Source organism: Leiobunum rupestre, chromosome 10 (genome assembly GCF_980474605.1).
Source record: "Leiobunum rupestre chromosome 10, qqLeiRupe1.1.hap1, whole genome shotgun sequence".
Taxonomy (NCBI): domain Eukaryota; kingdom Metazoa; phylum Arthropoda; class Arachnida; order Opiliones; family Sclerosomatidae; genus Leiobunum; species Leiobunum rupestre.
Genome location: NC_143393.1, coordinates 37494629 through 37506702, shown reverse-complemented (window position 1 = coordinate 37506702; position 12074 = coordinate 37494629). Strand labels below are relative to the sequence as shown.

The following is a 12074-nucleotide window of genomic DNA, read 5'->3' as shown; positions in this document are numbered from 1 at the left end:
ACACTTTAACAGGAACTGTGCTTCATACACACATTCTTGTCATAATTTGGAATAAATAACCCTTGTTTTAAGAATAATAAATTATAATGACAAATAATCAAAATTAATATTTCATAATAAATAATACAGTCTTAAAATTATGAAAGTATATTTTATTGCATTTAACACAGCATATAGTATTTTTGGAATGATAAACTTATAAAAAATAGTTAAAAAATTTTCAATTTATCACTAAAACATTCAAATTGAAATAGTTCAGTTATTTCCCAGTTTATTGTTGATGGTGATAACAATAATCTTGACCCATGGATGTTGTCAATTTGCAGGGCGTGCCGGATTTATTGGTACCATAACACACTCTTTTGCCAACAGAAGAGGAAACACTGGTTCTAAAGAATGAAAAAATTAAATCTAAACATTTAAAAAATGTTCGTCATCAAAATATACCTTCGTTGACGAGTTGAACTAGAATCTCGAGTTGGGGTAGAATCTCTAGCTCTACCTAAAAGGTGGTTCAGTGGCATATCAAAGTCCTTGGCTAGATCTTTCTTGGCATTTGAGGCCCCAAAATAACGAAGGCTTTCACCTCCACTTGTGGGTGTTGATGTTCCCGGTGAAGATAAAACAGAATCATTCAAATTACCAGATTCTGGAATATCAGAAAGCTCAGCTTCGGAAGCAGCCCCCAGACTAGAAGGCCTGAAATTGCCATTTGGAAGTAAGTCATGTTGATGGGAATCTCCATTTGGAAATCCTAATGAATTGGGACCATTTAAAAATCCCAGTGAACTTCGACGATTCATACATTGTTGTTTAAATTTAGCAGCACTGTCGTTGATTCGTGAAGATGCTCTGGAAAAATAATTATTCAGTTTCTGTAGCATATGGTTCATTTTATTTAGTACCTGTTAGAGTAAACCTTGAAGGAATTGCTAATTTTGTTGCAGATACTAAGAAATTGTGGTGGTGATCTGACACAATTTTTGGCAAAGCCTAAAGACCAGTTTATCAAGATGGTTGCGATTAAAAACAGTGTCAACGATACAAAATCAAGGCAGGATTGTTGTTTCATATCACTTAGAGCGTTTAGTGGAACTGTTATAAGAATTGCGATGCGTGAACACATTGGGAAATGAAGAAAAGCGGCTGTAACGGCTGATACAACAAAGTAAACTCCGTGAATAAGGCAGCAATATATGATAGTAATTCTGTCTCCAGCATCACCCAGAATTCGAGTCAGCCAGCCCAATTTAGCGTCTACCTCGTCTCGGGTTTTATCAATTAATTGCAGCAAATAATTTACAGTCGTGTTGATTCTCTGCAAATTTTGGAGAGTTTCTTGATAATGGGACAAGGTTTCCATATGTTGGGACAGAATATTTTGAGTGCTGTTGTCAATTTTGATCCACATTTCTTTAGTTTTGGTCTGAACTACAGCCAAATCTTGAAGTATTTCGTGATGGTTTATTTTTCTGTCTTCCTCATTAAGTTGCAATTGTTTACTGGCCTCGTCTAATTTTCTTTGTATCGCTTCAGTCATTGTGGCCAATTCTCTCTGACCAGCTGCGATCAAGGCTTTCTCTCTGGTTAGTTCCCGCAGGTTTCCGTTGACAAAAGTTTGAATATGATGTTGGGATGCTTTCAGTCTTTCTTGTCTTTCCGCCAACTCTTTTTGGCCAGTTACCATTGTATCTAATGTTTTCGATGCCATTTCTGTTACTTTACTTTGACCATCCTAAGATAAATTAAAATATAATATTTATCGTAAAAGAGTATTCAAAAATCTTAGCGCAAATACTTCTAATTTCTCCAAGGCTGCAATTTGATTTTCAGAAGTCCACATTAATTTATTCACTGTCATTTCTGTTTTGGCTGTGAATTGTTGTTGGCGTGCTGCGTAGCATACAGCCCTTGCTCGATTAGAAACAATATGGTACGCATTCCATGTGTTTGCGTCCATTTCTTTAGTGCATTGCCCAATGCTCTACACAAATCGAAATATTAGTAGTGTTCAAAATTTATTTATCAAATTTTCCTTTCACCATTTCATCGGTGCACTTGTATGTTCTGCGACCCTCTACTGCCGACTGACAGTTTAGAAGCTGAACACTCAGTTTTCCAATATCATCTTCCGTTAGGGCACCGCATGTTTTCTTCAAGTGCATGATGACTTTATGATGGCATAAGTCAAGATCGGACGTTTTAAGACCACCAAATTTGGCTGCTTCAACCAAAAATTTTTCATCAGCAGTTCTCATTTCGAAAGGAACATTGACTAGTTTTCCGAGGCTACTTCCCATGGAATGGTCTTCCACCTGTTTGGGCTCGTCTTCATTTTTGTAATTAGAACCATAAATAACCCACTCCCAAAGACCAGCTTCGGAGGGCTTTACTAAAATTAAAACAGCTATAAAGTAGAAATAAATCAAATTTTGGTTCATGTTTATATTTTCAAAGTAAGGAGACCGACATTTAAGTAAAATAACCACCGGTTTAAAAGTAAACAAAAGACATCGTTGTCCTTTTAAATAATTTAAAAATAAGTTATTTTGTCATGCGCGAGAGGTACTTAAGAAGCGCCATCTCGGGTCCTGGGGCGTAAAAAATAAAAAAAATATCCAATGACAGACCGTGACGTCAGTACGTCACAGACAAATTGCAAAAGCTGTGCTTTTCAAACACGTTAAAAAACTATTGTTAGACTATTACTTTTTATTCATTCTCATATTAAAAATATGTACGGCTTAGCATCGATGAGGGATCATTTATGGTCGTTCAGCTAATCCATTTAGTAAAAATTTTAATTCATTATTATTGTTCATAATAATTTTAGTTTTAGGTATACTATTTTTAAAACTTTGAATTTATAAATTAACTATTTCTTGTATGGGAAATACAACTACAAAAACGTATTTTCCTGGTAAAAGCTTTAATTATATTGTTTTGTCAAACTAAGAAATTCCATATTTCGAATGCAAAACCAAATAAATAAGATTTTCATTGTTTTTCCAGATCTAAAATTAAGGGCCCTCTCCTCTAAGCTTTAGCCAGGTATGCATTCGAATAGTCCATAATGACTGGTAATTATAGAATTAGGTTTGACATTTTAGTTTGGTTTTGCAATGACTCTAATAACTCTTAAGTTACCAGTAAATGTTTATTATACAGCCAGATAAAACTCAAAATATATTTGTATTTTGAATAATTCAACTATAGGGAGATAACGAGTAACTTTTATTAACAGAATTTATTAAAACAATTGCAAAACACTGGAAGTACATTTAAATAAATTGACTTGGTGTTTCTCTTAAACAGATGTTTTTATTTTACAAAATGAAATAATGCTTCTCTGATCTATACAATTATGATTGATGTTAGATTGATGTGGGGTTAAATATTGGAAGTGGAATCGTCATTACATTTCTGCTTCTTTTTCGCTCTAATATCGGCTAAGGTTTGTTCAATAGATCGCTGATCCCTCTTATTAGCACTAGGCACTGTAATAATTTGTATCAGATATTGCTAGAAAAACTTGTAGATTGATTTGATAATTAGCTTACCATTTCCAAACTGTTCATTAACCTTAGCAACCCTAGCTGCGTCTTTACCCGCATCTTTTCCCAATAACTTTTCATATTTCTCTTTATAATTGCTGTTAGGTGTTACTTCGTTTGGTTGTAGCCTTTCTTCTTCTTCTTTTAATGTCTTTGCTAACTCCTTAACACAAATACAATTTAAAACAAATTAATCCATAGAGACGACATGCTTATCAAAAGTTGAATTAATTTTTAACTAACCTTCTGCCGATTGACTTCTTTTGCTTTCTCCGCATCCCATGATTCGCCTTTTCTGTAAGCTTGTAACTCATCATCACAGGGGGCAAACTCCTTCCCAAATAACCAATACACAATTAAATTTAGCAAGTTATGAACAATTTATAGCGTACTTTTTTAAAGAGCATGATATGTCTATCTATATCTTCTTCTCCAAACGAGAAGGATGTTAAACCCGCTACTTCAGCAACATCATGACTGTTTGAAATAGTTAAAAGATAATACATTTTATATGAAGTTAGAAAGTGTGTGAGAATTTAAATTACATAATTGATCTCTTCACTTTATGCATCGGCTCAAACTTAATTTTTTTCATTTGGGGATCTTGTATGAATTTGTTTATTTTCGTTTCAATCTACATTTTAAACAATTATTATTAGTAGAAATAATTAAAAAGGGTTAAGATTTTAGAGACACTAACTTCGGTTCTAAATTTATTTAGTTTTTCTTTTTCTTGGGCTTTTTGTTGGGCAAATTGTTCTTGTTGTTCTGCATAAAAATTAAAAATTAAATTTAAAAAATAGCCAAGTCCCAATGATAAATCGTTAATATACCCTTAATTTCTTACGTTTAATTAATTTCTTTTGTTTGTCGTCGACAGACGGCGGTTTTGCCATGGTACTTAAAATAGAACCTAGTAAATCCATTTTAAAACCACTTAATTTTATCTAAATTAGTGACGTAAAAACGAGTATAAAGGTCTATGCCACGGCCCCTTGCAATACAACTTATCTGCAGTCACCACACTTCAAAGCGCTGAATTGAGATAGAGGGGAGGCTGGGGGGGGGGGTGTAAAATAACAAGATTAGAATGATAGAAATAGCATTAAGCCAGCCTTCACACCATGCGCGCCAGATTCAAAATAGAACAAAATGGAAAAATATAAAATTAACAAAGTCAAACCATAGAGATAGAAAAGATATAGAGGGAAGATTACCGCGTTAAGGCAGGGGGGCACAGGGGGCACACACCCCCCGCGAAACGTATGGTCGTACGTACAAATATTTTTATTTTTTTACTTTTTTTTCAATGGTGTGCCCCCCCCCCCCCCGAAACAAAATCCTTGCTACGCTACTGTGCGTATTCCATCCTCCTAGGTTAAGGCACCCCCTTTTTTATATATTATCTTTGTTAATTCCAAATTATCTGCCGTATTATCATATGTAACATACTTACTCATAAGTATGCCACTGTACCTTTATTCCATTCAAAATTCTTTCACTAACGGTTTGCTTCACCACGAACCAGTAAAAAGGTGGACTACGTTAGATTTTAACCTTTTTATTAATCCTAGTAATTTTGGGAGTCACACTATTGGCTAGTAACATATTTATTTAAGCTAATGGAAAAACCTCTAAATTGAGAAGGAACTTTTTGCGTCGGAATTTTAGTCAGCCCAATGTAGCTTTATTGAAAATTATAAACTCACTCGGTTTGTGCGGATGAAGTTAAATAATGAGTAGATTAGAAAAAGAAAAGGTTTTGGGGAAAATGACCAATACGGTTCAGTGATCGCTTTCCGAAAATGGAACAAGTCGTCGAAGTGAGATATTCCACCAGCGTTATTAAAACCCATATCAAGCCTAGAAGAGTTAGGCCTAGGCTCAAAAGAATCTGCGCCAGAAAAGCTCAACCTGAATTTCAACTATTTTTTCCAATAAACCTGCTTCTTTTATTTGACAATGCAAATTTATTTTAAAACGTGAGTCTCCGAGAACTCATTAATTGGCAAATTAATTACATTAACAGAACTTGACACTATATTGTAGTTTATTTTAGCTCCTAAGCCTTGGTTGTTCAAACCGGTTTGTTTACTAAATAATGGCCGTCGGTTTATCAGACGTAGAGCTAATTACACGACGGCATTATCGGCATTTGAGATTCGATGACGTCAAATATTACGTAGGGTACGGATGAGTAATTATGTTACATATGCTTGAAGTTTAAAGCGAACAATGCATGAAAATGAAAACGCAAACAAACAAAAGATTAAAATACGCGACAAAACAAAAACCAAAAAACATAAATGATAGTCAGAATAAAGTGGTTGGGATCATGTCGGAAAATCCGGCGTTAACCGCTTTCATCATAATCAGAGAGACGGGAAGAGCCCTCTTATGGAGAGTACTAAGAACACATCGCCGTGCTGCAACTCGGGATGGACAGTCGAAGAGGATGTGCTCCGCGGTATCCACCTAACCGCACTTAGAGCAAGAATTCAAGTTACACAAATTAAAGCTCTAAAAGAGAGTCATTCTGCCTGGGGATCTGAAGCCGCATAATCTCACAAGAGCCCGGATTAGGTTTCGCCTCGCTGAGCACTTAGGAGGAGGCACGTGCCTGCCAGGAATCCCAGCAAGCAGTGGTAACGACTTTACTGCACGCAGATTTTAATTCGGAGAGCGAAGCCGGGAGTAAAAAGTCCACCTTGGAGGGGCGCGGAAGACTGGTGACGTCCGTGAGACCGTCAGCCGTTTTATTGCCCAGCTCGCCGACATGAGCTGGACACCACAAAAGGGTAACCAAGTAGAAGTAACTGTCACATAAGACATGAATAGCGGTGGCTACCAGATCATTAGAGCGCTTTTGGAGTTGGAGCAGATGACTACTGAACTTGCAAGATGAGCGGAAGCATATGAAAGTGCCAGTTGAATGAGCAACAGCTCTATCCTGTTGATAGGATAATCGGGATCCACCAAAAACCGAGCACCAACCCCAATAGAAGGAATGGCGAACGTGACACTCCCGAGTCCGGGGTGAGAGACCCGTCAGTATAAATTACCGTTGCGTCTTTGGCGTAGATGTCGAGCGACGTGAAGAACAATTGTCTCAGCGCATCCGAGCAGAGGCCACCTTTTCGAGTAGTTAGACATCGGGAGATGACCATCACCGTGGGAGGTTGACGTGGGAGGAAGATGACCCCTGGAGGAATGAAAGAACCAGAATAGATTGTGTTCCCTTACCAAGTTCCACGCCCAGACCAGAAAAGGAAGCCGATCCGGGGTGAAGCGATGTTCCATGACCTTCTGTTTAGCCAGGTTGTCTCGCAGAAGAATGGGATAAAAGTTTGGGGTATCCGATGCTCCGCATGGAGCAAGGTTATGGAGGTTCAAAATAGATCGATGAAAGCTCAGCTTTGGAATTGCCGCCTCAGCTTCCATCAGGATGACCCGTAGAGCGGCGTTTTTTACTTTGTCCAAAGTGGCGAGCAGAGTAGCGGTGGGCTGAGGCATAAAAGGGCTGGAATAATCCAGCCTGGTGCAGATGAGGGGGTTGTACAAAAGTCTTAGCACCCACCTACTGGCTCTCCAATTAGTTGGTCGCTGATATAATACGCAGAAGATTGAGGTGCTTTAGAGAAGACAAGGATAGAGCCTCGACGTGAGTCGGTCGTCAAAAATATCACCAAGGTATTGGACTTTGGTTAAGGGAGTGCCATCGAGACTGAGTGAGATCGCCTTGGATGTTAAGCTCTTTGGAGAATAGTATAAATTGACGCTTAAGTCGCTCCACGATGTGATCAAGCGATCGCATGAAGGGCTTGGCCACAGACACGGGCAGCAATATCGTCTGCGTGTTCCCCTTGGACAACATGTCTCTGGCATACTTGTGAGATCCCGCCCAACATTACAGTGAAGAGGATGGGGCTAATAGAGCTGCCTTGAGGAACGCCTCTCGTCTGAGAGCGCAACATTGACCCGGACCTGATAGGTCCTATCCTTGTGGAAGATTTCCAGTAAGACCCCGGCGTTGAAGTTTGTAGAGCAACGCCTGGTGGTGAACACTGCCAAAGGCGTCTTTCAGATCTAAGAAGACCGCAAGGCAGTGATTGTTCGTAGCGAGAGCGCCTTGAGCTGCCAATAGCAAGGCGGATCACATTGTATGTCGCTCGACGGCCGCGTCTTAAACCGGATTGCTCCACTTGCAGAAATCGTTCTGGTCTAGGAACCAGACCCATCTGCCGAAAACCAGTTTATCGTAAATTTTCCCGAGATTAGGAAGCAGAGAAATGGCGCGGTAAGAGGAGACATCTGTGGAGGGCTACCTAAGCTTCAGAATGGGATGCGATATAGCATGTTTCTATCGAGAAGGCATGATGCCCTCCGCCCAAAGGCTGTTATAGAGCGCTAGGAGTGCCGCTCGAAAACCCGGAGTCGAGTTCTTTATGATGAGGTTGGAGACGTTATCAGGGCCGTGCTTAGAGGTCTCGCGGCCCCGGGCGTAATGCATGGGTGAAACTGAGTGTAGCGGCCCTCCGGTATATACATCCCTATGGTAAAATTTTAGCGGCCCTGCTCGCCAACCCCTAAGCACGGCCCTGGACGTTATCCTTCCCCGAGGAGTTGTTGCGAAGGCCGGAGAGGGCCACGTATAGAGATGGATAGCCAGCTCGGCACTCGCCAAAGCAAGGTCTATTATTATTATTATTATTATTATTATTATTATTATTATGATTATTATTGATAAGTGGGGAGAAGGGCGAGAGATATTCCAATTCATTAACTTCGAGCAGTGGTGTCCTTATGACTTAAAAAGTCCAATATCCGACACAAAAGGGAGAATCCGCTTGGTTAGCATGTTATAACAATAACAGATTTTCAACTGATGCATACCAAGATCCTCGAGCCTTTTGGCCGCGTAATTATCGCACCTACAAAGTACACGAGAGGAAGTTTCCTCCTCAACCTGACAAGCCCTACAGATTGGCCAACGACCAGCCTGATATTGGACTTGGATAGCGAGAGCAACTCATTGGCTCTCTGCCTAGAGGGGCCCGATATAAACTCTTTAGTCTGCCTTTGGCCATCCATCTCAAGCCAAAGCTTGAGTTGACGGTCTGTCATAGAATTAATAATAATAATAATAATAATAATAATAATAATAATAATAATAATAATCAGCTAGGCTAATACCCAAGGCACCACCTTAGGCCTAAGTCATCAAGTGACTTTTGAAGCCATAAATTCAGGTGGCCGGGTTACAATGCGTAGGAGGGTGGTGGAAAGCCCTGCATGCCACGCGTACGAGCCAACAGCTCCCTACACTAACTATTACCGTTAACCTCAACAAGTTTTTATGGAAGGGGAAACCGAAGATAAGGCCGCGCACTATGCTAGAGGGGTAGGAACGGCAGGTTCGGGACCAAAGAACCCAGCCTCTGTCCCCTTATTGGCCAAGACATCGGCCTTCTCATTACCATAGAACCCCCGATGGTCAGGAACCCACTAGAGTTGAACTTAATTGTTGGTGCCTAGCTCCGAGATCAGATTCAAACAGCTATAAACCAGTTTAGAAGAAATTTTAACTGATTGAATATCCGAAGATTTGCATAACCTTGCCGTGAAGCTACTTTTTAAGACAAAAGTCAACACAGAAGCAAATAGCGGCCGGTAACTGACTGGAGATTTCCCGGTAAATCTTGGTGTGGCTATTATCCCAAATATTAGCCCTCCACCAACCATCCTGGTTGAGCTTATATGCTCCCAAAGCAGCAGCTTCCTCTATGAAAAGATGAAGAGGAATAATGTTCAGGAGAATTTCTATAGCAGCGGTTCTCATTTTTTTTTGCTATGGAACCCTAAATTATCCACCTAATTCTGGCGGAACCCCAACTCATTTTTTACTTATCTTCAGTAGCGGCGCTAAGGTTTTTTCACAGGTGGGCTAATTATTTTGTGGCCCTTACAACCATGGAGTGTAGCTACACACCATTTTACAAATTTAGTGACCCCTTATAAATTTTCCAGGAAGCGAGAAGAGCAAGGTCGTTTTCTTGGTGCGGCTCTCGTCGCGTTAACTGGACCCCCTAGGACCTTGTATTCGACCTGGAGGGGACAAGTGCACGCCCGGGGTATTTCCCTAAATTCCCTTTCTTTTCTTTCTATTGTCCATTCAACTTTCTCTCAATTTCCGCTCCCGTCCTCCCGAATCTATCTGTTTATGGTCTACTATCTTATTGAGTAAACAAATTGATTTTGAAAGTTTTTTCCAGAAAAAGTTTTTTTGGCATTAAAACTCTTAATTATAAATATGTGACCCTTTTAATATAAATATGTGGCCCCTCTCAGAAATGCAGGGGGGCTAAAGCCCACTTCAGCCCACCCTTAGCGCCGCTACTGCTTATCTTAAAAGACACTTGACACAAACAAAGATGCCCGCGCTGCGAATTCTCGGAACGTCTGTTCTAGAGAAGCACTTGGGGCTGTTCTCATAGCTCCGGTGATGTAGACACATCCTGCTTTTGTAGGGTGCGCAGATCACAGTTAATACGGACTCTAGGCCACAGCAGCATAAGAGAGCATTGGTCTGATGATCATGATGTATAACCAGTAAGTCACTTTAGGGCTAAGTCCCCATGACCTGTTTACTGCACTTCTGGTTAGCCTTATCAAAGACTATATAAGCTATCGCTATATAGACTGGAGACTTAGTGCTGTAGATAGGTTGAAAATTTTACACCTAGCGCCACTTAGTATCGGTGGAAGGAACTAAAATAACTGCTATGATCTGCCACCTATCTTCTCTTTGCATAAATAAAAAAGGGCGGTAAAAATATGGAATTTAAATTGATGAGTTGGAAAATGATATTTGTATACATTTTTTAACTCGTGTATATTCATTTTAGTTGACAATAAAATTACAATTATAATTCAATAAATTACAAGCTTACCTTTCCTCATTTGTAGGAAACCTAAAGAAAGACAATTCTTTTTCTTTCTTTCTGGCATGCCCACAATTAATAAAAGCGCAAAATGAACTACTACTGGTTTCTAAACCTTTCCGATCCATTAAAATTTTAATACGCGAAATTAAATTTCTTGAGCTAAAATCACTAAAACAAACTAACAAAGAGAAAATACAACGCGAACGTACATAAACTACGCGTCCGCACGTGGCCAGAGATCACGTGCCAAAAAATGGTTTTTTAAAGATAAAAGTACCTTCCACCACTACCCGATGGCGCTGATGCTCGAGAAAAACCGATCAACTAGTTCTCCGTAGCACAAACCAGTCTATGTAAGAATTTATATAGTCTTTGGCCTTATTAACTACAAAGTCAAGATGAGGCTTCCACGTTAGTTTGCTGTCTAGAATAACACCAAGGTATTTCACCTCAGTGCTTTTGCTCAAGATAGTCCCAAATTAAAAGAGTTTTGTATTCTTTTACGAGTAAAAGGAACAAGAACCGTCTTATTAGGGTTAACCGTTAGATCAACTTCCCTGCACCAGCCATCTACTGACGATAGAGCCCTTCTTACTAAATCGCTAATAGTGTTGGGGAACTTTCCCGTGAAAATGATGGCGATGTCGTCAGAATAGCCGAAGCAGTGGCATCCATCTTTGTTTAGTCTCACCAATAGTTCATACACAACCAGGAAACAACAGCAATGGTGAAACAACACCACCTTTCGGGCAGCCACGGAAACCAAGCAGGGAGGATAAAACCACACCATTCGTCAGCTTAGCTTTGATCCAAAGACACAGTGTCATTAATGCCAAAGCACTTTGCAGCCTTAATTATGACTGCACTATAGACACTTTATCAAAAGCGCCCTCAATATCAAGGAAAACCGCTGGTGCTGGATTGTTGGGTATCTTGAAGATACCCCTGTCGAAACCTGTCTCGGCGACAAATCCTGGTTCCTTGATGGCTTTGCCCGACTCTCCATCCATTTGGAAAATCCAACGGATGGCAGTCGGTTCCTCTGCTTTGCCAAGAACCTTCCAACAGTTGGTATAACACCCCGTTGAAAGTTGGAAGACGCCTTAGTAGGACTTTAGGGTCCTTCGACCAGACGCCCATTTGAAAGTTTGAAGACGCCTTAGCAGGACTTTAGGGTCCTTCGACCAGACGCCCCTTGTACGGAGAGCGACCTTAAAAGGTTTCGGCAGGTCACTGACCTTTTTTTACCAAAAGCCTCGTTCCCTGAAGAACACGTTCGTTTAGGTCGAACTCCTGACGTAACCAGTAGGTCTTGCACAGGTACATTAAGGCACCTCTACTCAGCTAAAGCCTAAAAGTGCCAGAATCGAGGAAGAGCTTCACCCGAGGGTGTCCTATCTAGCCTCTTCAGAACCCCACGCTGAATGGTGCCCATCTCCTCCTCGGTTATACAGTCAGAGGGAAAACCATCTTTTATAATAGCCATACTCGTCGAACCGACATCTTCACTGAAGGTCTGTGCTTTGGACCTTTTGACAGACAGTTGTTGAGAGTTTGGAGAGTCTTGGTGTGATTC

General features: G+C 40.2%; 2 protein-coding genes across 2 annotated transcripts; both read right to left on the bottom strand.

Moving 5' to 3' along the window:
* Positions 1-131: 131 nt before the first annotated feature.
* LOC149925582 (protein brambleberry-like) lies at positions 132-2527 on the bottom strand. The gene is made up of 5 exons (XM_090161473.1): positions 2043-2527; positions 1799-1984; positions 906-1735; positions 448-852; positions 132-389 (listed from the first exon to the last, which is right to left on the bottom strand). Exons 1-5 carry the CDS (start codon positions 2439-2441, stop codon positions 272-274), a joined length of 1938 nt encoding a protein of 645 aa, XP_090017599.1. The 5' UTR covers positions 2442-2527; the 3' UTR covers positions 132-271.
* Positions 2528-3238: 711 nt separating this feature from the next.
* Positions 3239-4575, bottom strand: LOC149925581 (sperm-associated antigen 7). The gene is made up of 7 exons (XM_090160627.1): positions 4402-4575; positions 4255-4322; positions 4100-4188; positions 3947-4031; positions 3798-3887; positions 3561-3717; positions 3239-3497 (listed from the first exon to the last, which is right to left on the bottom strand). The coding sequence occupies exons 1-7, from the start codon at positions 4478-4480 to the stop codon at positions 3391-3393; spliced, it is 675 nt and encodes a 224-aa protein (XP_090016753.1). The 5' UTR covers positions 4481-4575; the 3' UTR covers positions 3239-3390.
* Positions 4576-12074: the final 7499 nt, after the last annotated feature.